Raw genomic sequence first — 24,692 nt, 5'->3', positions numbered from 1 at the left:
CATAAATAAAAAACCACAACAAGATAGAGGAAGAGAGAGAGAGTTGTTGGTTGCCCTACCTTTCCATGGTATTTACCACAAAGCAACACACCATGCACCGTAAGAGAGGCATCTCCCCTACAAGTCCCCATACCTCATTCTCTCTTCATCACACACATACACAAATTTATACAATCCGAGTACTCTGCAAGTGGTGGTTTGAGGAATTACCCATGTGAAAAACCTTGGTGACGAGATGCTGCCTTATCGCGGCGCCAGGGTTGAGCACCTGAATTTATTCAGGGAAACCAAAAGCACCCAACAAACTTTTGAGGGAGTCGACCTCCTTAACAGCCACAATTTATTTTTCTTTTTTTTTCGTTTAAGGAGGGGCCTCCTAAAAACCCAGGTCAAAAATTTATTTTTGACACATGTGCTCTTCGGAATACTATCCCTTGTTGATGTTTGGCCTTCGAAAGTTGGTGCCAAGGTCCATTACCCCGTATTTTTCGGGGAAGCCATGGGCCAGCATTCTTCTCTTCTGGGGTTTGTTGGTTCGTAGGCTACAAACGTCGCACAGTGCTTGGACCAGCCGCGTCATGCTGGGACAAAACTTTAATCCGAGAAGGCCCTGGGGCACGCACCAGCGAGCCATCAGCAGCGGTTTCTTTGACATATTTCACCTTTGTGTGAATGCTGCTGGGGATAGGCGCGGACCCTAGAGACATGGTAACAGCTATGGCCTCCCGTGGTGGGAATTGGATTTGGCCCCTCAGGCAACTCAAAGGAAAAATAAGAGTCTAAATCCCACCACCGACGAGATTCTCCAGAATCCCTTTGCCCTACGCACTTCAAGCGCATAGCGGCATTATAAAAAACCAAATATAATATAATAATAAAAAAAACATATAAACAAACCGTTGGCGATGGCCGCGCCTCTGGGGTAATGCCCATAAAGGCGCGAAGAACAAAAAAACCGCATTTGAAGAAGAGGATTGCAGCACCAGGGATGCCGTTAGTCAGCAGCACCAGCCCCCCGTCGCCCATGGAACTCCTCATGAAAAGAGGCCCCGTACAGAGAAGGAAAAGCATACCCCAAACAGCTGAGCAACACCGCCAAAGAGAAAACACACGGAATTACCGCCAGGGCGTGGCGGAGGAGAATGGGGGAGGTTCGGGTGGGGGCGCGCCCGGGGTTCCGTGCCCGCCCCGCCCCGCCATCCACAAAACAGCCCCCAGCTTTAAAAACCGCACGCCCCATCGCAAAGTGACAAAAAATGCTCGCCACCCGAAGTGGACCCCTCCGGATTCACCCAGATCGCAGAAAGAAGGCAACAATCAAGAACCAAGCGCCGGCGCCAATGGGTATGGCAAAAGCAAAAGCTTGAATGGCGCGGTGTTTGGTGCGCGCCGCCGGGTGTTTCCCTATGTTTCTTTTTGGTTTTCCGTCCCTCTGTGGTCTGTCATTTCGTGACGCGTTTTTTTTTTTTTTTTTTTGATACTTTCAAAGTTTCTTGGTGTCTTTTTTCATCCTTTTATGCTGATGTCAGTGTTTTTTTGTTTTAGATTTTTAGAGATGGAATATCTTTATCATTTGTATAAGGAAGAGTCTTATCGGGATTACATCGACAACGATCCACCATTCTCTCTTGCAGTGGTTGGCAAAAAGAAATTTCCTATTTCTGAAAGTCTATCACGTTTTTCAGAATTGGGCTCACGTTTCCGGGTGAATTACTTCAGTGATATAAAAGCACTTTTTACTCAGAAAAACAAATCTGCTTCCTCTGGGGATGTTTTGGGCATTTTTAAGAGCAATTGGTGTTCTAAACATTTACAGTTAAAATGCAGTTGTCTTATTTTTTGCTTAGACTGGGATGAGGTAGGGGAAACATCTTTAGATGAGGTTTGGTTGTCCAATATATGCAATCAATTAAGAGAATATATGAATTATTCCCGAAGTAAAGTAATTATTGCTCTTGTTACAGAGAAAGAGGTAAATATGAATGCTAACTCTATGGTGCAAATTGAAAAACTACAGTATGACGTAAAAGTTTTTTTGGGTAGTGAATTCAAATATGTTTTGCCTTTGTTTGAAGGTGGAATGGAGGTAAATTCGGGTGAAAGACTTTTTCGCATGGCCTTTGAATTGTCTACAAAGTACCATAAGGATGAAGTATCACGTATTAAAAATGGTAAGTTAGATCGTAGTTATATTACAGTGAGGCGAAAGTTTAAAATTGCTTGGCATTATCTTGTTTTAAAAGATGTTAAAACTGCTAAACGATATTTTGAAGATTCTTATAGGACTCTTAGAGATATATCTGTATTTTGCCCTATGATGGAATCGAGGATTTGTGCTTCTATTCTTATTTATCATATAATACGTGCCGCTTCTACAGAGTCTGCTATTTCTTTTGATGATCCTTATTACCGACTCTGTGAAAACCATATTTTATGGCTTGGACAGGCAATTCGCTCAACATGTTCAGAAAATAAACCTGTAGCTAGGTTTTTGAAATTACTGCTTGTAGGTGAGTGTTATGATTGGATAACACGATATAGTGTAAATCTTACGAATAACCTTCAAAGAGATCTAACGATATCTTCCCTTGGAGCTTTTGAGGATGCATTAAACATGAATTGCTCCTCTTCTCATTTAACAGATATGGTATCAGTACCTTTTTTTCTTGGCTCGGAATGTTCTCTAGAGTCCCATGGTTGTATTTTTTATTCTGCTCATAGTACGGAAATTCTTTCAGGTCGCGTTCAAGAAATACTAAATCGAATCGGAACCTTGGAAAAACCTTCATTAGAGGCATTCTTTCTTTCAGCTCGGGCAAGTATTTGGCTTCGTAAAGTGGAAGAAGTATTTTACTTTTTGAATAGGGTGCGGAACTTTACTTTAGGAACTTATCAAGAATGTGAAGTTTTTCATGGACTCTTGATGGAAGCTTATAGGTCTCTTGATGGTAAACTTGATGAAAGTAATCGGGATGAAATCATGTTTTCCTTTGTTTCACTTTCTTTTGGACCTGGTGAAGGACATATCCAGAAACGGTATCTTCGTACCTTTTTAGAGATGACTAAAACGAATAGCTGCTCCGAAATTAAGCTATGCTATCCAAAAAAGGGACATTATGCGCCTTTTACATGTTTGTGTAGTTTTACCGAATACTACCATGATTGCTCATCTAGGACTAAATTAAATCTTGAGATTTTTACCGCTTCTGTTGAATCTATTATTATGGATTCTCTGTATGTTGCGATTTCGAAATTTTGCAGTGATGGGAGTAAAAGTTCCAATACCATTTTGCTTTCAAAGGAAAACTTTGAGGTAAGCTTGAAAACTTCTCGTAGTTTTTTAGTCGAATTACATCTTGATGAACCAGGTTATTATCATTGCTCAAGTGTTAAGGGTCGTGTAAGTTGCAATGGTGTGTTTTTAAATGTTGAATGGGGACTAGATAATTCGGTAGTGCGGCAAAAATTTCCGAGGGAATTGGAAATAGTTGGTGAAGTTTCAGGACCATCGAAACATAGGCCTTGGATATATGTAGTGAAACCAGTGTGTCGAGTGGAACTTGATGTTCCTAATAATATCACAGCTGTTGAAGGTGAAGAAGTGAATGTTAATATTTTTATTAGGACAGAAAAAAAATTGGAAGGAAATGGTATTCTTGTATTTCCCTATATTCCCAATTTTTACGAATTGGCTGGTGATATAAAATTGGAAAAACGATCAATGTTTAGAGATGGTCAAACAGATTATCCTGCATTTGTTTTGGACAAATTTCCGGTGATTTCTCAAGGTAATCCGCTTAGATTATCAGTAGTATATAAATGTCTCCGTGCTGGAAAATATATAGTTCCGATTTTCTTTAATTATAAGTCAGTGAATTATTCAGATAGGGAGATTATAAAGAGAATACAGGTTAATGTTTTTTATCCCTTTTCTCCTACATTTACCCTCTTTAGGGTTTTGCCTTGGATGGTTACTCCAATTAAGATGGATGTGGTTTTGGGTTCAGAAATTTCTCTTAGTATCCCGGAAAGTTCTTCTAAATTTGTACAGCATGAGGTATCTACCTTACTTCCACCTCGTGATGGAATAAGTGAGATCGCGACAATACCGCAGAATAGTAAATCCATTATGCTCTATAATGGGGTAAAAGAAAAGGGAGAAAAAACTCTTGATACTATCTTTTCTAAAGGTGAAGAAATTTCTATTGTAATTTCAATGACATGTCAAGCTTTACGAGGCTTAAAAATATTATCTTTAGATGTTGTTACCGCATATGATGCATTGCTTATTTCCCAAGCTGTTGGTCAGCTACCATGTTCTGTTGAGTATCTAGATATACTGACTATAACTGCTAGAATTCGGGTCTTGCGTCTTGGAAAATATTCACTTGGTTTCATTCGAATGCTTTTAGCTTCAGAAGATGGTACGCAACATATTATGTCGGATTTTTCCTTACCTGAAGTAGGGGTAGAATCCACTCCGTTTTCCTTAACCTTGAAGAGTCCATCTGTTGCTTTTTTGGGCTCACCTTTTCTTCTTTCTTTTGATATTGTGAATAAGACTGAAAGTTCACAAAGTTGTGAGTTGATTATAGAGAAAAATGAAGCCTTTTTTGTTATGGGTGGGAGGACTCAATGGAGTTTCTCTCTTGGCCCAAATTCTGTCAAATCAACTGAAATCATTTTGCAACCACTTCGTGTTGGTTCACTCAAACTTCCATCTGCCTTCGTCAGGCACTTATCAAGTGCAGGGTCGAGTTTAACGTTTGCGTGCCAAAGTGATTCACAGAGGGTTTGTGTACTACCGTCCTGATACAGTGGACAATTCGAATGGTATGTTTTTTTTTATTTTTGCTGCTTCTTCCTTCAAAATTACTGTCATGGGAAGGCTAGATTTTTTCTTCTTCCTTTTTTCTGTTTGGCAAATACGGAATGTTTATTTTTTTTCCTTTTTTTTGTTTTTATCATTTTATTATTTCTTTTTTTTTCTTGCTTTGTTTTCATCCGATTCAATGGGGTAAAGTTTTCTTCAATAGGAAAATAGGAGTGGAGGCACAAATATACTTTTGGAGAGCTGCGTTTGAGATGCTGTATGAAGAAGTAAAGACATGGCTTGAAAGTGTTCTGTTGTCCGGTCCCATGGATAAAAATGATGATGAAACCACGGGAAAACTCCGGAAAGTACCACTATTGCAACTGTCACGCATGATGAGTACCTACCTTACTGATGAAAAGCAGGTTGTCAATGCCATTTCCCTTTTGGCTTGTGTTACCATAGGTCGTGAAAATCTAACAAATGACGAAGCTGAAGTTGTTCTAAAGTTTTTTATAGCGAAGCTTTCTACTATGCATACTGTTGAAGCTGCCGTAGAATCTATGGCATTAGTTGTTAAGGATTTATCTTGTAAACAGCCTTGTTGTGAAATAATTTTTAAGCTTTTATCTGATGGATTTCTGCAAAATGTCAGGTTCCAGGCGTTGCCCAATAAAGTTCGTAGACATGGATATAATATTCTTATGTTCATGGTCTCAAGAGAAACTCTTCCATGGTTTACCACATCATTTCTTCGATTGCTTTTGGATGCCATAGATGAAGAAAGTGAACCAGAACTTGTGATGTGTGCCTTTGAACTTCATTATTTTGTAGGTACCTATACCGATAAAACTCTGATTGATCCTATATTAGATGACTACTTTGACAGTCTTTCTAGTTATTTTCCAGTTGTATTTTCTCAACCCCCAGGATGTCAAGTTACTAGGGAGGATTTGAGACAAAAACTTACCAGATGTTTAACTCGTCCGTTATACCTTGATTCTTGTATTTTATTTATTCTTTCGAGGTTATCATCTCCATCATATGTTGTAAAACAAGAGTCTATTGCCATTATTTTGGAAATTTTTTCCCCAAATTCAGAACATGAAATGATATATCTGAATTCTCATATACTTTCTGTGGTGACTCATATTAGGAATGAAATTGTTAAGGCAGTATCAATAGGTTGTGCTGATAACGATTCACTTTTAAAGAGTTGTATGGATGTTCTAACATATATTGGTAAGAGATCACATGAAATGTCTTTTTCATTTGTTTTGTCTTGGTTAGAACCGATAACCAGTGGTTTTTTGGCTAGTTTGAATTCTAGTCGTGTAATATGTTCAGCGTATGCAACTATGTTTTACCATCTAGCTTCTAGTGATGTGATTTGTGGAACTGCATTAGCACATTATTTTCTACCACTTTTTTTCCTAAACGTACCACAACAGGGTGATGGCGATAGTGAAAATATTTTTCTGATTATTTCAGCGTTATTGATGGGTATTTTTGATTTGCAAAAAGATGACATGGTTTCTGAAGATGATGATTTGACGCTTAAAACTTCAGTGAGAAAAAGCTTAGAAGCAAGCTCTTTAAGTTTATTTGAACTTACGGAAAAACTCTTGAGTTCATTTGATGGAGTTGAATCGCCTGCAGACTTCATTAAGTGTGAGGTAATTTCATCACTTTTAAATCTTGAGGCATGGATGCATCCTTGGATGCCAGAAGAACTAATTAAATTATCATATAAAAAACTTATTTCACTTTGCCTAATAGGAGATGAAAATATTAGCAGAAAAATTGCAAACTCTATTTCTTGCATTGGTCGTGTAAAAGGAAATATATTAAATGATATTCTCCTTAACACTCTTGACGAAGTGGAATTTACTCCAAGTGGCGTTTTTGCATTATTTCAGGGATTAATATCTTCTTCAGTTTCCGTGGCACTTGTCGCAATTGAACTTTTTTTAGACTCCTCTCATGTTTCATTTACTGAATGCCTTAGTGAGAATGATAAGTTTTCTTTCTGTCGTGAAGCTCTCACTGTACACTTTGATATATCAGAGGATAAAATGTTACACTTGTTAGGATTGGTAATTCAGAAAGATTCTGTGGCAAGTTTTGAACTTGTTTGTGAAATACTCCTAAGGTTGCCCTTACATTTACATAAAGAAAAGATGTTGCAAATGATTAACGGGAAGAGATTGAGCGTTTTGGCCATTGCCTTACTTTCTTGTGATTCAGATATATTTGGTATTGAAGAATTCTCAGAGCACTGGGTAGTCGAACTCCTAGATAATGGTTTTAATGATAACTTTAGTCGTTTGGCAATGCAGGGTGTATCAGCGATATGTGCCCGTTCTCCTAGTATGGCTGATATTTTTCTCGAAAAATTGAAAGATCAAAAAACAGAGGTTCAACTTAAAGTGTATTCAGCAGTTGCTCGAGGCTTACTTATAAATGATGTAATGATGAAAGATAAGGTGGAGTTCATTATAGATTATTTACTTACTTCAATTTATAATGGTATCGATAGTGATAATGCATTAACTACCACTTTCTTCTATCCAAACTATTCTAAAAACAGGGTTAGTCTACTCATTCCACTTATTTTGGGCGCGAGAAAAAATATTGATTCTGTACCAGTCAAATTATTGAAGATAATAGTATCCCTTATTAAAAATGAATCTCTTCAACCAGACTTTAATTGGAGTATTATTATGGAGTTTAGTCAAAAAGTTGCGCAACAAGAGCCATCCGAAGCTCTTATTTCTGGTGTTTTGGAGCTACTTGACTGCATACTTTCTCAGATAGACTCTAAGGATTTCTTTATAACGTTTCTTGTAAATGATAGTAAAATCTTTCCTTTAGTAGTCTCTGGTATACGTTCTTCGACGTTTCAGAAACGGTGTGTCTCACTAAATTTATTATCTGAGGTGGCATTGTTTGCATCGCGAGCTTCTACAACAGATAATGAAGATAAGTTTGCTTGCATGAAGGCGGTTGCAAAAGTCAAGGAGGAAGTACTGCGTGTAACTCAAGCATCTCTTGCAGATCACAAAAGAGTGGTACGTCGTGCTGCTGCTCAATGCAGACATCGGTGGTATAAGATAAAGTAAGGGAAAAAGTCGGATAATTATTTTAATATTCATATAAAATAATATATATATATATATATATATATATATTTTTTTTTTTTTTTTCTTGGGTGGGGGGTCCCCCTTTTGGGATAAAATGATACTGCAGAAACTATGACTTTCTTTTCTGGTTTATTTTTATTAGTTGCTTTTTTTTTTTACTTTCTTGTTACTGTTCTTGGTTTTCTTGAAGTAAAATGAAGATTGTTGTGCTTTTGGACGTCCAAAGCGAAATACTCCGCTCCACTGTTGTTTCGGAGGCAGCTGCGAGAAATTCCGCCGAGATCGTACAGTGCCACGGTTCACTTGCTCATACTATTCGTCGTAGGAGGATTCAGCAGACGGATGAGGCCGATACTTTTCTTTGTTTCATCACGGAAAAACAGTCCCTACGGAACGCTGATGTTGTTTACGCATTGTTTTGTAAACGTCTGCCTGTTTTATCCCTCGTAGAAAGTAAAGGTACTTCAGTCTCCTTACTTGAGACTTTGTCAACTCTTAGTGTGGATGATTCAAGTAACCTTCTTGAGGCACAAATTGCTGCTGTAAAAGCTTTTTTTTCTTTTCAACCGAGAAAAGGTCAAGTAGTCGTTTTTGAAGGCGGCGATGGTGTAGGCAAGGCGACACAGACAAAATTTTTAATAGACCGTCTTGAGCATCAGGGTTATTCTGTTGCTACTCTTGAATTTCCATCTGAAAGAAATCGCTACGGAGGTCTTCTTCGTGAGGTTTTGTCTGGTAAAAAAGGAGGCATACATGAACTGGATCCAAAATTATTTAGCTTATTATTTTCACTAAATCGTTTTGCATGTTTGCCTGAGCTTCAATATTGGATGCGTCGTGGTCGAAAAATTATTTTGGATCGTTACTATACGGCTAACTGCGGACATCAGGCTTCTAAACTTCCAGAAGAGGAACGAAAAAGGTTTATTCATCATCTACAGACAATGGAAGTCTCGTGGTTCGGACTTCCACCAGCAGATATAGTCCTATACCTTGATCTACCTCCTCAAGCAGCAATGAATGCTATGAAGAAGGATAAGGACCGTGGTCCTCTAGATATTCATGAGACTGCCCAATCTAACTACAAAGAAAATGTTAGGCAGACCTATTTGTGGTGCTGTCGTCAACTTCCAAATTGGTTTCATATAGAATGTTGTGATAGCAAAGGATGTCGTCTGGATCGTGAGGAAACACATAATCTAGTGTATAATGTAATAAAGGATCACCTCCTTTGAATTTTACATCAGTTGGTTCTCTTATATATTGTAGTGTAGATACAGGCGATGGTTTTTTTCCTTGGTTTTTCACATTTCCTCTTCTAGAAACTTGTGGAAAGAGTATGCGTTCGGTTGAGCCTAAATGGATGAGTAGTGTGTTTGTTTATTTGTCCCTTTTTTTTTGCTTTTCGTGTGACTTTATTTATTTCTATTGGATACTGTGTTAAGAAGTTTGGCGATTGAGTTTTTTATTTCACTAACCCTCATCAGCCTCTACGCAAAGAGAGGTCATGCGGTCGCAAGGTCCCAAAGACTGACACTTTGGAAGTTGTCAACGTATTCGTGCATCATAGATTGTTTTTATGAATTCTTTTCTTTACTGATTTAGGATTTTTGGATTGATATTATTCGATTTGAAATCTCAGGTAAACTGAATTGGAGTATTATCTTATCTTTGTTTTTCCCTCTCTTTGGGGGGAATAATGATACAAGGGTAAATTGAGTCGCATGTTGTTGTTGTTGTGGATGATGATTATTATTATTATTATTATTATTATTATTATTATTATTATTATTATTATTATTATTATTATTATTATTATTATTGGGAACTTGAATTTCTTTTTTTTTTCCTTTTTTTTTTTGTCTTCTGTTTTTATAATAGGCAGTAGGAAAATGGTGGCTAAAGTGCACGTGGACCGATCAAAGAAGATCTCCCAACTGACGAAGAAGTCTTCGACGGTTCGGCGGAATCGTGCATCTCCGCGACTTTATATGAAGGGCACCCTGGCTGGTTACACCAGGGGACTTCACGGACAAAACAAGAACACAGCCCTTATTCGCGTTGAGAATGTTAATACATCTGAAGACGCCAAGTGGTATGTGGGCAAGCGTGTTTGTTACGTTTACCACGGGTACAAGATGAAGCGCTGTGTACGCTGGTCCAAGGCTCCGGCCCGCCGCAGCAATACCCGTGCATTGTGGGGTCGTGTTACCCGCCCTCATGGTGGTTCTGGTGTAGTGCGTGCAAAGTTCTCAACCCCTATTCCAGCATCGGCAATTGGCCGAAGGATCCGAGTGTACTTGTACCCAAGCCGCATTTAATTTTTCCGCTGCTTCTCGCCTTTTCTTTTTCCATTTTTTCTTAAACAGATAACAAATATCGTTTTTTTTTTCGTGTGTGTGTCTGTTTTCCTTTTGTTTTTGTTTCACCTGTTGAGTCCAGGTGTCAACTGCCTTCCGTCATGTCTCTTGCCGGAACAAGCCAACTTGTTCTTTCTTTTCCCTCTCTTCTCTTTTCTTCTTTGGACTTTCTAGGAAATCTCAATATTATTATTAATATTGTTATTATTGCTTTGTAGGAAAAGATAATGCTACCAGAGAATAAGAAAAGATGAACGCAGGAATAGCGTCCAACGTATCCTTTGGCTCTCCTTATGATTGTGTTTTTACCTCATGTGCAGTATATCATACTCCTTTTCCAATTCTGCGTCTCACCAAAGACGAGAGTGAAGAAAGACCAATAGTGACAGCAGTAATGGGAGGTGGACTCTCTTCTTCGGTTTCAAGCCTTATTAATCTTGACTTTGGTAATGATCAAAGGTCGGCTTTTTCACAGCTAATAGCTAATGGTCAGCAGGTTACACTCCCTGCACATCAGTTATGCCTTGGTTTGACTTCTGATATTTCGCATTCTCTGTGTTGTACAATTCTTGCTGAAAGAATGGATAACTCTATTGGAACTCAGTGTTCTGCCTTTGTTTTTAAATTTGAAAATGGTGAATCACCAAAAGTCATTGGCACTCTAAAGAATTCTATTAGCTGTGCTTTCCATCATGATGGATTATGGTGTTTGTCACAACCAGATGAAGAAGTTTGGGGTTGTATTTCATATATTTCTCTAAATAATATTTCTGGTTTTAGAGGACAGAAGTTGAGTGAGAATATCGGTTCTGATTATTCTGGAAATGTAATTTCCCCTATTTCTGTAGAGGCTGTAAAAGATGGTGTTGCTAATATTTTCACGGAACAAGGCGTTATGCTTTGTGATTTGAGGGTGAAAGATCTTCAATGGGTTTATAGAATGACAGATCAACTTGTTTCTGGTACAGTGTGCCGTGGGGGAGAGAATATAGTGCTTTCTTCGGAAAGAAATAGAGCTATGGTGATTGACATTAGAATGGCGCAACATGTGCTGTACGAAGCCCGTTTGTCTTTTCCTGTCGTATGGCGATCGTCTAGAGAAGGGGATATAGCAGTCGCTATTTCTCGCCGTCAGGTGGGGGTTTTAAATGTTGAGAAATTGGAATTTTGGGGGGCTTTTGAAAGCTCTGGAGGTGTTCTCGATGCAACGATTATAAAAGAAAATCAACATTCCGTACGAGTTTTGTCCGCCTCTGCCGATGGATGTCTTGAAGACTGGTCAGTACGGTTTTAAACGAATGATTTTTAACTGACAGGGCTTTTATAAACTCTTCTTTTTTTCGCTTTTTTTTTTTTGCTATCCAAGACTGTACATCAGAAGAGGGGGGGGGGGAAAGTGAGATTTTGATGTCAAAGGCCTCTGATTTTTTATTTTTCGCACTTTTCTTCTGAGAGAGATGGGGACGCTGTGTTGCATTGCAGCACCTGAACTGTGAATGGGTTTTAGATTTCTGAACTCCCAGGACAATGTAATTTATCAATAATGCAAGGTTGGCTTTTGTGAAGATGCTGATCCACGGATGTTCTGCACCAGACCATATGAGCTCTTGGGTTTTCAGAATGAAAATGAAAGTATATATTCGCTTGTGCATGTGTGAATTTAAAAAAATCCTTTGTGATTTTGTTTTCTTGTGGTAAACCGTAGCGAAGGAGAGCTTATAAAAGCCTCTCTTACACAACGATTTTATCTAATTTATTGATGTTATAATGGATAGTACGCCGAGGGTACTGGACCCTGTGGACCAATGGTGTGGGTTGGTGTGGCGTTGTTTTTTTTTTTTCCTTTTTTCTTTCTCAGAGTTAGCGAGGAGTTAATCTTAGGTAAGATCCTTATTTTTTCTTCTTCAGAATAAGTTTCTCTCAGTTCTCTCCGTGTTCTATTCCTACTCTTGGATAGGGAAGCTAACGTAATGTCGTCTACTGGAAAGAAGTCTCCTGCTACGTATAGCCCAGCTCAGGGAAGCTATGGACAAACACCTACATTATATGGACAAGCACCAGCCGGATATGGACAACCGTCAGCCGGATATGGACAAACACCAGCAGGATATGGACAACCGTCTGCAGGATATGGACAAACACCAGCAGGATATGGACAACCGTCAGCCGGATATGGACAACCGTCTGCAGGATATGGACAAACACCAGCAGGATATGGACAACCGTCTGCAGGATATGGACAAACACCAGCAGGATATGGACAACCGTCTGCAGGATATGGACAAACACCAGCAGGATATGGACAACCGTCAGCCGGATATGGACAACCGTCTGCAGGATATGGACAACCACCAGCAGGATATGGAGGGCCAACACAAGGAAATAGTCTCCCTGTTGCGAGCACACCTGCAATTCCTGCCCAGGCAGCATACTATGATTACACTGCACCGGCAAGCTATGGAGATGTACAAAAATGGGAAGGCTCTAATAAGTGGGCGACAAGCATGATTATGGCGCCTTGTAGAGAACCATGTTTTTGCATAGCTGCATGTTTTTGTCCCTGCTGCTGTACATTTATGCAACGAAAGAAACTTATGCTTGACGATTGGTCTCGTTATATGTGCTGTGCTGGAATGTGCGGAAATCTGTCATGCTGTGTTTGTAAGGGAGCTGAACCTTGTTGTCTATGTTTAGAGTCCACTTTCTGTCTAGCATGTGCTGTACATGGCAATCGGTTCATGGTGCTTCAGCATTACAATCTTAAGAATGATTGTTGTGACGTCGCAATCATGTGTGCATCATGCATATTGGGTATTGTGGCAGTAATTCTGCAGAGTGACGATGTGAAGTTGTTGGCTGACCTTTTATATTACATTACAATATCATGCATGTTGGCTCAACATGAGCATCAAATGAAAAAATTTGGTTACCCAAGGGGCCAAAATATGGTGTAATACGTTGACTATAATGAAGTGCGATAGTGGCCAAAGTATTTTTTAGTCAACTAGAATCTTAGCGTATTTTTCCCTCCGCGGATATATATATATATATTTATTTATTTATTTATTTATTTATTTACAGTTGAGCGTTTTTTTTTTTTTTTTAGAAGACCCCTTTGGACTGTTTTTCTCATCCTTTAACTTGGGATACGATTTCTCCGTGAGAAATAATGTATTCTGTTCTGTTGTTCGTTTTTTTTTTTTTTTTTTTTGCCCCCTAGGAACTCTTCTTTTAGAACCAAGAGATGGCCAGCATTGTTAACACTGCCGTTCTGCAATACCTAAAGGAGCATCACCCCACCGTCGCAACGATATTTCAGAAAGAGGGAAAGATAGCCATGCACCAGCATCCACCAAAAGGAATAACTCTGGAGTCACTCATTGCACTTAATGGGACTGGCAAAAAGCACACCACCTCCCGCTTCTCTTCAGATGATGAACCCGTCAAAAAGCAAAGTAAGGCAGAAGCAAAGGCCCCGCTGCCCGACAGCTCTTCAGACGATGATGATGAGCCTGTGAAGAAGCCAGTGGCAAAGAGCAAGGCATCACCTGCAATGAAACCAGCTGCTAAGAAGGCGCCGCTGCCCGACAGCTCTTCAGACGATGATGATGAGCCTGTGAGGAAACCAGTGGCAAAGAGCAAGGCATCACCTGCAATGAAACCAGCTGCTAAGAAGGCGCCGCTGCCCGACAGCTCTTCAGACGATGATGATGAGCCTGTGAGGAAACCAGTGGCAAAGAGCAAGGCATCACCTGCAATGAAACCAGCTGCTAAGAAGGCGCCGCTGCCCGACAGCTCTTCAGACGATGATGATGAGCCTGTGAGGAAACCAGTGGCAAAGAGCAAGGCATCACCTGCAATGAAACCAGCTGCTAAGAAGGCGCCGCTGCCCGACAGCTCTTCAGACGATGATGATGAGCCTGTGAGGAAACCAGTGGCAAAGAGCAAGGCATCACCTGCAATGAAACCAGCTGCTAAGAAGCCCCGCCCGAACCCCCCAAAAACCACTCTAAGGGCGCCGCTGCCCGACAGCTCTCAGACGATGATGATGAGCCTGTGAGAACCAGTGGCAAGAGCAAGGCATCACCTGCAAAAACCAGCTGCAAGAAGGCGCCGCTGCCCGACAGCTCTTCAGACGATGATGATGAGCCTGTGAGGAAACCAGTGGCAAAGAGCAAGGCATCACCTGCAATGAAACCAGCTGCTAAGAAGGCGCCGCTGCCCGACAGCTCTTCAGACGATGATGATGATGAGCCTGTGAAGAAGCCAGTGGCAAAGAGAGCATTGGATTCTGAGAGAAGTGATGAGGAAGAGCCTTTGCGAAAGAATGTTCGCGCTGAAAATGGTGTACATGAGCAGATGTCATTAAACAATGGCTCTCAAGAAGGCCATGGCCGCAGAAACGATAACCGCAACGGAAATGCTGGTTTAAGGCGTTTTGAGCGTATTGATCCGACAAAAGTTGTTTTTCTTAAGGAAGAATTGAAGGACAACCGCCCAGGATCAGAGCATATGGTACTCAGACAAAATCAAGAAATGATGCGGGTAAAGGGTAAGAACTTCAATAAGCTTAAACAGAAAAATAAGGCAAAGTTTTACGCTGCTGGTGTAGATACAACTGTGAGAGCTTTTCAGTTTGACGACAGTGACTAATCAAAGAATGAAAGTTTTGTTCGTCATTTGATAGTGTTTACAGGAGGATTTGCACTTATTTCTCTACATGTATGACTGTACCTGTGAGTAAAGTAGAGACTGGCCTGTAAAACGTGTAAGTATGGGGCTTATAACGCTTAATACATTTTCCCTTGCCTCAATATATAAAACACTTGTAGATGTTCTTTTTTTTTTGGCTAATTTAAAAATGTGTTGTTTGTTTTTCTTTTCACACCTATCTAATTGAATGAGAATTTGCTGCTGTTCTTTTCAATATTTTCTTTTTCTTTGGTGGGGATGGGGAATTTTCTGGATATACAGTAAAGAATCAAATGCAGCTTTCTCCTACTACCAACTCGAGTGATAAAAAAAGTACTGATTCCAATAATGAGCGTCCATTAGATCTGCCTTTTGAAGCGCCGTCCCTCCTTCGGGTAGATCCTGTCGTTGTACTGGAGGGACATGGAGATCGAGTTTGGTGTGTGTCTTGGTGTCCTTCAGCAAACGTATTGGCATCGTGCTCTGGTGATGGGACAGTGAAGTTCTGGAGCTGCTCAAGACGTGCAGAGATGGACGAAAATGAAGAGGACTCTCTAACGTGGAAGTGCATTCATACGCTGAAAGGTGAACATAGTCGTACGATTCGACACGTTGCATGGAGTCCTAGTGGTGGGTGGATTGCATGTGCTTCTTTCGATCGTACAGCAACCGTTTGGAAACGATCTGATGACAACCCTGAGGGTTTTGAATTTGAATTAGAGGCTGTTCTTGATGGACATGAGAGTGAAGTAAAGTGTGTTTCGTGGTCGACAGACGACACATTAGCAACATGCTCGCGTGATAGAACTGTATGGATATGGGATCGTGTTGATGTTGGGGAGTTTGAATGCGCTGGAGTTCTTACGGGGCATGTACAGGATGTGAAGGCGTGTGCATGGATTACTCCCAAAGAAGGAGGAGATAAGAAACCAATTTTACTCTCATGTTCGTACGACAACACAATAAAGGTCTGGACAGAGTCACACCGACGAGATGATTGGTACTGTTTTCAAACCTTAACTAGACATGAGGGAACAGTGTGGTCTATTGCAGTGCAGCCTGTAGAAGAGTCAATAGAAGAACTCTGCACAGCTGTCTCAAAAGAACATAATTTTCAGCCTTTGATATGTTGTTGTTCAGATGATGGTATTGTTACATTCTGGGCGCGAAATTCTGAAGGAAAGTTTCACGTACTATGCACAGCTACAGGTTTTGCGGAGCGTTCTTTGTATTCTGTCTGCTGGGCGCCAAGCAAGAGCGGGGCTTTTGTGGCCTGCGCTAGTGGAGATAATAAAGTGACCGTTTTGGGCCTATACCATTCACGAAGTGATAAGGAAGTACATGTAGATGTTGTTGCCTCGGTTCCATGCGCACATGAGGCGGATGTAAACAGCGTCTCGTTTTGTCCTCTTGTTAAAAAGACTGTAAATGAACATGGTGAAGAAGAAGATAGCTTTCTACTGGCCTCCGGTGGCGATGACAATATGGTACGCCTCTGGCGTGTGAAAAAGGTGTAAGACGAGGTACCAAATGAAAGAGATACTGGAAATAACTTCAATAGCGTAAATTTTTTCTTCTTTCTTTACGCCTGATTTGTTGGTGTAGTAATCTTGTTATCATCTTTGGGAATATTAAATTTATTATTATTATTATTATTATTATTATTATTATTATTATTAATTTAATGCTAGGCTTTTTAAATCGTCTGGTAGTGCACTGTTTTCCTATCCCTCTCTCCCTTTCCCCTGTTCGACTGTTTTTTTTTTTTTCGCTCAATCTATTGAACAGTTTTATAAGGAGGTTTTTCTTATCAAAGAAGAAGGTCGGAAATAAACGCAAACATTCAACAAGAACCAAAGAAAAAAAGAGCTTATACGTATACACGCAAAACAACTGAGGAAAGATGATCATGGCTCCACTTGCAGACTGCACCATGGGTGCCATTCAGGAAGCAAACAGGGCTAACAACGGAGTTAACGCTGAAATAAAGGCTATAAAGAAAAGGTATACGCATAACCCGTACCTTCGAACCATATTGACTCCTGTGCCGTTGCTTGATAGACTTAATGAAAAAAAGCGTCACGAACCCAATCCTGATGCACCCGCATTTATTCCTGCTGGTATTTCATGGAATATATGCGCCCCCTGCTCCTACGAAGAGACATTTTACATGAATGGAGTGGTTGCTGACACCAATGGGTGTGGACCCGCGTACTACTATCCACACAACATGATCTCACCCCACGCAAATTCAGCAGAAACTCATTATCAGACCCTGCCAGAACCTGTGGAAAGTGCTAACACCAGCAGTGTTGCCGATAAGACTGTTAACCTCAGCAACAGTAGTGTTTCCTGTGGGAATACTGGTACCTCAGTGGTCTCCACACCAATTAAGAGGAGCAACAACCTCTATAAAATGTACGTTGATGGTCGTCCAAAGGTTGTCCGTGGTGTTACCTTCGCTGAGGTGAAGGTGGAATTGCGCCTGGGAAGTGAAGTCTTTGTTGTGAATGATGTGCCACATATTTTCGGTGTTGTTCTGAAAGCTGAAGACCTCATTGATCGCCACGTCGTTGTGGAAGGCGATCGCGGGGAGGACCTGGGCCTTATTACCGCCGTTGTCCGCAGTGAGCCAAACGTCTCAAGGAGGGCGGAGGAGGAGGAAGGGAAGGAGAAGGGGGAAAAACGTCCACTGCGTGTACTCCGCGAGGCCCTCCCGGAGGAGGTGGAGTCCTTCCGCTCCCTCGACCACATGGAGGAGGAGGCGCTGCGGTTCTGCAAAGCCGCCATTAACTCACTGAACCTGCGCACTCCACTTGAGGTGCAACGCGCCGTGTTTCAGTTTGACCGTAAGAAACTCACCTTTACGTACTGCAGCGATACTTACGTGGAGTTCAAGGCACTTCTGCGTGCTCTGAATCGACAATACCAATGCCGCATTTGGATGCACCAACTCAATTGGGAGGTGAACTGCAGACAGAGGCAACACACAGTAGACGACAATCACCGCAGAAGTAGCAACAAGGACTCTCGTAAACGTGGGAAAGCCAATAAGGAGACAAAACGGAACCAAGAAGCGGACAAACTGAGCCAGTAAGACTGGGAAACTAATACGTAGGTAGTAATAGTAATTGTTGTTGTTGTAATGGTGATAGTAGTAGTAGCAGGAGAGTGATTTTACTCTTCTTGTGGCTACTGTCATTAATACGACTACTAATACTACTGACACCGCTGATGTATGTTCGCATGTGTAGAAAGTATGGGTTTGATTGTAGAGCAAAGATGGCGGCAAGTACAATTTTTTTGCTTTTGATTTGTTTCTCTTTGCTTTTTCAACTGTCTTGGACTTCAAAAACGCACGTCCAGGTGTTCGCCTCTCTTTTTTATTTTTCTTCTCCTCACCGCCATTTTTCACACGTATCAAGAGTCACAAATAACAAAGTTCCATCCATTCTATTTCGATTATGCAAAGGCAAAAAAAAAAAGAATGAAAATAACGAAAAGGAAAGAAAAGAAAAGCAATAAAGATTTTTTTATCACAAACCTTCAATGGGAAATCTGCGGAACTCATCATTTACTGCGTCTTTCTTTTCTCACTACTGATTATTATTATTATTATTATTATTATTATTATTATTATTATTATTATTATTATTATTATTATTATTATTATTATTATTATTATTATTATTATTATTATTATTATTATTGCCGTATTCTTGTTTTCTTTGTTTCTTGTAATATGCGTGTGAATGTGTGTCACCTGAAGTTCCTTCGGTCTTTCTCTTACCCTTATGCACTTTCTCAGTTATTGCGGCTGCAGAGGTGGGAGGCGTAGGCGTCTGCCGTGAAAGACGCTAAAAATAACAACAACAACAACCATAGAAATTGTTACTGATTGTTTTTTTTTTTTTTTGATTTTTTTTTTCTTTCTTCAAATCACCGTGAATAGCTTCCCCTTTATTTTCCTCCTTTTTTTTTTTTGTTACTCCCACTCTTCCATTTTTCTTTTTCGCACGCAGTGTTTGTTTTTTATTATTTTCTGTTCCTATTTCAAAGTGCGTCTTTTCCTTCCTTCATTTCCTGTATTACTTTTTCTTGTGCTTCTATGTGGCCATTTCTCTATTTTTATTTCTGTGCGTTTTTATTTTTGTATTTTATGTTTTTTCTTGTTTGTCCCCTGAGGCCACGTGTTGTAATACAATTCCAAAGTGAAGGAACGAAAAGGAAAAAAAGATAAAAAATGGAGAAATATATATATATGTTGAGGTGCGTAAAGAAGAGGGAGGATAAGCAAACGTACAAGAAAGAAAAATAAAAGAAGTGTGTAGTACCCAAAAACACTTGATATTATAATGATTTTTTTTATTTTATATGTCTTTCTTTTTTGTTTCACTCACTATTTTTCTGTGTTTTTTTTTTTGTTTTTGTTCTGTTTTTCTTCACTTTCTTTATTGTGATTTTTATTTGTTTGATTGGCGTGGGCGCATCTGCCCACCCAAACGCATAGAAGAGCCAACTTACATACGGCTTCTCATCTCATAACTGCTACTTCGCTGTTTGCTGCCCGACTCCGGCACGCCGCGGTATTAGCATATAAAATGCCATGCAAATAAACTTTGAATAGTAAACAAAATGAATTGTGAGGGACCGTCAAAGTTATTAAAAGCAATGAACACTGACGGTCCCAAACTGAGATTGCACAGGAGGGAGCAAAAAAGCAAAGAAAAACAATTAGTATGAAGTAACAAAATATATATATCTTTTAAACGATAACAGGAACTTTTTTGGCATTTGTTACCGTATTGTTGTAACATCTGTATCATAAACAAATTGATAGTGGTAGAAGATTAACAAAAAATAAAAACAGAAGTAAAATAAAAATTACTATGATTGAATGAGGTGCGATGGGGGTATGAATAGTCAATGCAATATGTGCAAAGAAAAGAAAAAAAACAAGTTGCAGTTTGAGAACTGTTCCTCTCCGCATGTCCACAGCAAAAAAAAAAAACGGTGGCTGCAATCCAAGCGAGGCTACTGCGGGAACCGGGGAAATAAATGAGAAAAAAGGGGGACGAAGAAAAACCGAGTTCAAAAGGAAATGAAATAATCCAATAAAATCCTTTTTTTTTTTTTTGATTCTTTCCTATGCATGGGGGTTGTCTTGTCTCTCTGTTGGATTATATATATATATATATATATATACTTGTGTGTATGTACGGACTTGAACGAGGTGACTGGGCAGGTGGGAATAAATAAGGAACGGTATAGATTTATAGAGGGAATTTTTCTTTTTTCTTAGATAATTTTCGCCTTTTTTATCCTTTTCTTTTTCTTGATTGGGTGTGGGAACAACTAAAACAGGCTGTGCGTATTGGCAAGCTTGTTTGTTTGGGCTCACGGATTGCATTAAATCCCAAGGACCTCTTGAAAAGTCAATGCATAACTAAGAGATAAGAAAAAGTGACGGCGAAAAAATATTCCCTCTGTTTTTCTTTCTCATTCCGGGTTGGTAATTTCTTCAAGGAAGAAGTAGAAGTGGTATAAACAGCAGCAGTCGTGGGAACTACTGTTCTCTTTGGAAGCGGAGTGTTTTTTTTTTCTTGTTCATGGTTTGTTTGTGGATGCTGTGCTGTGATGGGTCATATTTGCAAAGAATTTTTATGTTTGTTGATAGTAGTGGAGGGAAAAGGGGGAGAAAACTATGTTATAACAATCCTCTGAGAAGGAAGATCAGAATACAGAAGCACAGTGCCGCGGGGAAACTAAAGAAGAACCACAATAAAAACTAAAAGACCCGAAAAAAAAATAAAAGAAAAAAAAAGAGAGACGAGGGAAAAGTTTTTACATTATTTCTTTTCTTTATTTTTTTATTGATCTCTAAGGCCGTCTGTCTCTCTGTGCCTTTCTTCCTTTACATACGTTCCTATCTACATGTATGCACACATGTATATTTATCTATGCATCATACGTTTTTTTTTGGTTTTCTTCTCACGTCTGTGGTAGTGTGGAGTTTGGAGCTACATGTCAGAGATATATTTATATTCCTGACCGTTTTTTTTTTGTTGTTTTTTGACCTTTTATATTAGTTTTTTGTACTTGTCGTTTATTTTTTTTGTCGCCAACATGGGAACAGCGCTCTATGCCAAAGCGTTTTATAATAACATGTGCGGCAAGCCCATAGAGACAAACCCCTGCGGATATATACAATGTTTGAAAGGGGGAAAGAAGGAGTAGAGACAAAGAAATAGGAAACGGTACACTGTTGCCATTCCTACAAGGTTTTTTTGAATCTTGAATTATTTTTTTACTCATTTTATCACTGTCTTTGTTTGGCTTGTAGCCTTATGTATATACATTTTTCTTTTTTACCTGTTGTGCCAATTTTGGGCGTGTGTACCGCGTATATATATTTGTTTGTTTTAACCGCATCTATTTGTTTTTTTTTTTTTCCAACGTTATCAGACCCTCTACTACCGCTGAAGTGGAAACCCCAGCAAATGAGCAGTACAGGGGAAATGGCGCAGAGAAACATGATAAATAAATAAGATCTGTATCAATTCATAAAAGCGATACAGACAATCTGAGCGCGGAAGAGAGAATTAGATAGTGTGGGGTAAAGAATAAAAATAAAGCAAATGAAATTAAAGACGGAGGTACAATGATGTGAACTTCAAGGGTAATGAGAAAAAAATAGCTCAAGCGCCGCAAAAATATTGTTTCTATATGGGATCTCATTTGTTGTTTTTATGTCTGTAACTTTCTCTTAACAGGGATTATGGTTGGCTGTGTTTGTGTGTGTCTGTGTCTTTGTCTCACAGTGTTTCTTTCGGTAGACGATGCCCACACATGCACATACGGTAAAAAGTAAAAAAAAGAAGGCATAAACTGTGTGTATGAGGCTTGTAATATGTGTACATAACTATTTTGCTTTGTATCTCCTTTTTTTTTTTTTTTAGTTACTTCTGCTTCCGTTATTTTTCTTTTTCTTTCTCTACGTGTTTTTATATCTGATATGTAGAGTAGTTTGAGAGTAGCAGTTGCGGCGTTTAGGCGAGCTCATAAGCAAAAAGTAAGTATAATCTTACAGTACCCACCACAGAAACAAAAAAGATACACACACACACACGTTAACGTACACAAGTGCAGAATAGAAATTTCATTTGACGGAGAACACTTCCGCATACTAGATTGACCTTCAAGCTTAAAAGTTACCTCCCGTTATCTGTACTTTTATTTATTTATTTATTTATTTATTTATCTTTTTATCTCCATTGCGATTCCCCACTTGTCCTTGGTGATAGAATGCCTGAGACGTACATTGTGCGCTTCAAGGTGTTGACGCTGGAGTGCACTTCCCTCTCTAACGGGCAGCAGTACACCATCACATACCGCCGCGGTGAGACGTACCGGTCGACGCCGTGTTACGTGGCGGATGGCGGCGTCGTCGACTTCAGTGCGATGCCGGAGGGAAGTGCGATTGTGCACTTCAAGACGGGCGGCGTGCGGTTCCACCCAAAGTGGATCACATTCCGCGTGGAGGAGTACGTGCGTGGACATCCCCGCAAAACCGTCGCGGAAACGCAGTTGGACTGCGCCGCGGTGCTCGGCGTGCACAACACCACCGCCGCCGCAACGCGCCGTGTGAGTTTCGACATGTACGGCTCCCCGGCGGTGATGGTGGTGGCGATATTATTATACCCGGAGGGCCACCCGCCCCTCTCCTTTGCCGGTCTTTTGAACTCCAATTCCAATTCCAATTCGAGAAGCGGGGAGGGCCGGCGGCTGCGGGCGGCTGGCGGTGAAGTGAAGAAGTTCACACGTGGCGAGGCCATGACACTTCTCATTTCACTCGAAACGATGCTTGAGCGGCGGCGGGCGGAGGCGGCGGTGGGCGGCAGTGCAGGAACAGCACAGATGATGGAATCGCCCCTGCAGAAACGTGTGGCCGAGTTGGAGGAGCGCCGTCGCTGCATCACCGGCGTGGAGGGAATGGCCACAACAGTCGTGACAAAGCGAGTGGTAGATCTCGTCGCGGCGCAGTTCATCGCCCTCTCACGCAAATACCGTGCAAATTACGTTGGCGAGGTCGCCGCGTATCTGCGGCAGATGGCCGTCACTAATGGAGTCCCACTCACCGCAGACATCTCAGCAGAGGCGGCACCGGACGCCGAGGGAGCCCGGGAACGACTGCAGCGCATTAACGCCCGCATAGACACACTCGTAGAGCAGACGCGGAAGTTGGAGGAGGAACGGGAGGCACTCGCACGATTGCAGGGACGTGCCGATGTAACAAATGAAATGTGTGCAATTTTAACAAGAGTGGAGACATTACAGTCACAGATGCAACTGTTGATTAAGTCACGTGTGGCACTGGAAGACGCCGTGCGGGCGAATGGCTTTAATGATACCCCTGTTGGACGAGAAGTACAGGAAATACGTGCTCGTATTAAGTTTCTTGCAGGGGAAGAAGAACAATTACAGGGGAGAATACGACGTATGACGGCTGTAGCTGCCACACACGTATTAAGATGGGCTCGCAGTAAAAATCCACCCACAGATGTTCAAACAGACTTTGCCAGTCTCTTTGCTCCTATAAACCAACAGGAGAAAAAAGTACAAAAGAACCCCACCGCAGGGCAACAACAGAAAATTCTAGAGGCCCTATCAAACGTCGCCAAGCCCTCCGCTCCACCCGTTCATTCCCGCACTTCAAGCGAAGCAGAAGAATCGCCAAAAAATACCCATGCGGAGATGTTTGGAGCCAAAGGTTTGCCATCTATGAATGACTTTGCTGGTTCGCAAAAGAAGGCAACACGTGATGCTGATAAAAAAAAGAATTCGTTTTCATCCCCATCCCCATCCCCATCCCCATCCGATAAATATGTAGATCCTTACATCCACGATTTGGGAAAAGATATGTTTGCGCCAAAGTCAGGAGGAGAAGATCAGGGAAATGAAAAGGATAAGCGATCGAATAAGTATGAGTTTAACTTTGGCTCTGCACCAGATGATGAAAGTGACACAGATGACACGAGAGGACATGCATACAGCATGTTTGGAACAAACGCGCCGGAGAGTTCACCAGACACAAGTGCTGCCCCACCCGCTGTTCAGATTACATCCATTGATGATGATCCCATGTATGATTTTCGACCACCAACAGATAGTACCAACAATAAGCCTCTTTTATTTGAAATTGATGACTCGTCATTTTCCCAAGCCATTGAGCAGATGACTGCCACAAAGCCGTCTCCTTATAATTTTCTCACCGATGTGAAGAAGGCTCGTGAATCGGATGACGGCAGTCCACGGGTATTGCCAACATACAATTTCGGTTCTGAAAATACATCAAAAAATGATGAAAGCAGTACAACGGCGCGCATGCCGACGTACAACTTTGGTAGTTGAAGTGCCGAATGTAGGAAACCAAATGTGTAACAAAGGGAAAAAGAAAGGAGTGGAGTAAAGGAGAGAAGAAGAAAAAATAGAAGAAAAAAGGTGGAATACATTAGGGTACGATCGAAGAAAAGAAATATATATATATATATATATATATATATACGACAGTAAAACCGTGGTGAGGAGACAATAGTGTATGTATGTCTGCACATTGCGAATATCTATGGGTGTATCAGTTTTTTTTTGTTTTTCTTTTCCCCTGCAATTACAATGACTTGCGAA

General features: G+C 40.6%; 12 protein-coding genes across 12 annotated transcripts; 11 read left to right on the top strand and 1 right to left on the bottom strand.

Moving 5' to 3' along the window:
- Nucleotides 1-994: 994 nt before the first annotated feature.
- On the bottom strand, nt 995-1,240 carry LSM04_007810 (uncharacterized protein; the record flags this gene model as incomplete). Its single annotated transcript, XM_067338308.1, has 1 exon — nt 995-1,240. One exon carries the CDS (start codon nt 1,238-1,240, stop codon nt 995-997), a length of 246 nt encoding a protein of 81 aa, XP_067188242.1.
- A 315-nt stretch (nt 1,241-1,555) lies between these two features.
- LSM04_005301 (uncharacterized protein) lies at nt 1,556-4,813 on the top strand (the record flags this gene model as incomplete). Its single annotated transcript, XM_067338306.1, has 1 exon — nt 1,556-4,813. One exon carries the CDS (start codon nt 1,556-1,558, stop codon nt 4,811-4,813), a length of 3,258 nt encoding a protein of 1,085 aa, XP_067188214.1.
- A 272-nt stretch (nt 4,814-5,085) lies between these two features.
- LSM04_004256 (MMS19) lies at nt 5,086-7,935 on the top strand (the record flags this gene model as incomplete). The annotated part of the gene is made up of 1 exon (XM_067338305.1): nt 5,086-7,935. The coding sequence occupies one exon, from the start codon at nt 5,086-5,088 to the stop codon at nt 7,933-7,935; it is 2,850 nt and encodes a 949-aa protein (XP_067188208.1).
- Nucleotides 7,936-8,150: 215 nt separating this feature from the next.
- Nucleotides 8,151-9,191, top strand: LSM04_004059 (Thymidylate kinase-like domain; the record flags this gene model as incomplete). Its single annotated transcript, XM_067338304.1, has 1 exon — nt 8,151-9,191. One exon carries the CDS (start codon nt 8,151-8,153, stop codon nt 9,189-9,191), a length of 1,041 nt encoding a protein of 346 aa, XP_067188203.1.
- A 657-nt stretch (nt 9,192-9,848) lies between these two features.
- Nucleotides 9,849-10,277, top strand: LSM04_000950 (Ribosomal protein L35A; the record flags this gene model as incomplete). The annotated part of the gene is made up of 1 exon (XM_067338303.1): nt 9,849-10,277. One exon carries the CDS (start codon nt 9,849-9,851, stop codon nt 10,275-10,277), a length of 429 nt encoding a protein of 142 aa, XP_067188171.1.
- A 289-nt stretch (nt 10,278-10,566) lies between these two features.
- Nucleotides 10,567-11,610, top strand: LSM04_006712 (uncharacterized protein; the record flags this gene model as incomplete). The annotated part of the gene is made up of 1 exon (XM_067338302.1): nt 10,567-11,610. The coding sequence occupies one exon, from the start codon at nt 10,567-10,569 to the stop codon at nt 11,608-11,610; it is 1,044 nt and encodes a 347-aa protein (XP_067188224.1).
- Nucleotides 11,611-12,286: 676 nt separating this feature from the next.
- On the top strand, nt 12,287-13,270 carry LSM04_006781 (uncharacterized protein; the record flags this gene model as incomplete). The annotated part of the gene is made up of 1 exon (XM_067338301.1): nt 12,287-13,270. The coding sequence occupies one exon, from the start codon at nt 12,287-12,289 to the stop codon at nt 13,268-13,270; it is 984 nt and encodes a 327-aa protein (XP_067188227.1).
- Nucleotides 13,271-13,560: 290 nt separating this feature from the next.
- LSM04_000471 (uncharacterized protein) lies at nt 13,561-14,376 on the top strand (the record flags this gene model as incomplete). Its single annotated transcript, XM_067338300.1, has 1 exon — nt 13,561-14,376. One exon carries the CDS (start codon nt 13,561-13,563, stop codon nt 14,374-14,376), a length of 816 nt encoding a protein of 271 aa, XP_067188168.1.
- Nucleotides 14,377-14,507: 131 nt separating this feature from the next.
- Nucleotides 14,508-14,969, top strand: LSM04_000092 (Srp40; the record flags this gene model as incomplete). The annotated part of the gene is made up of 1 exon (XM_067338299.1): nt 14,508-14,969. The coding sequence occupies one exon, from the start codon at nt 14,508-14,510 to the stop codon at nt 14,967-14,969; it is 462 nt and encodes a 153-aa protein (XP_067188163.1).
- Nucleotides 14,970-15,301: 332 nt separating this feature from the next.
- LSM04_008030 (WD40 repeat) lies at nt 15,302-16,525 on the top strand (the record flags this gene model as incomplete). Its single annotated transcript, XM_067338298.1, has 1 exon — nt 15,302-16,525. The coding sequence occupies one exon, from the start codon at nt 15,302-15,304 to the stop codon at nt 16,523-16,525; it is 1,224 nt and encodes a 407-aa protein (XP_067188245.1).
- Nucleotides 16,526-16,911: 386 nt separating this feature from the next.
- On the top strand, nt 16,912-18,105 carry LSM04_008723 (PSP1; the record flags this gene model as incomplete). The annotated part of the gene is made up of 1 exon (XM_067338297.1): nt 16,912-18,105. One exon carries the CDS (start codon nt 16,912-16,914, stop codon nt 18,103-18,105), a length of 1,194 nt encoding a protein of 397 aa, XP_067188260.1.
- A 4,208-nt stretch (nt 18,106-22,313) lies between these two features.
- Nucleotides 22,314-24,419, top strand: LSM04_006154 (uncharacterized protein; the record flags this gene model as incomplete). Its single annotated transcript, XM_067338295.1, has 1 exon — nt 22,314-24,419. One exon carries the CDS (start codon nt 22,314-22,316, stop codon nt 24,417-24,419), a length of 2,106 nt encoding a protein of 701 aa, XP_067188219.1.
- Nucleotides 24,420-24,692: the final 273 nt, after the last annotated feature.

The sequence above is a fragment of the Trypanosoma melophagium genome (genome assembly GCF_022059095.1).
Source record: "Trypanosoma melophagium isolate St. Kilda chromosome Unknown ctg38segment1, whole genome shotgun sequence".
Taxonomy (NCBI): Eukaryota; Euglenozoa; class Kinetoplastea; order Trypanosomatida; family Trypanosomatidae; genus Trypanosoma; species Trypanosoma melophagium.
Note: the sequence above shows the minus strand (reverse complement) of the source record. Positions and strands in the feature narration are given on the sequence as shown.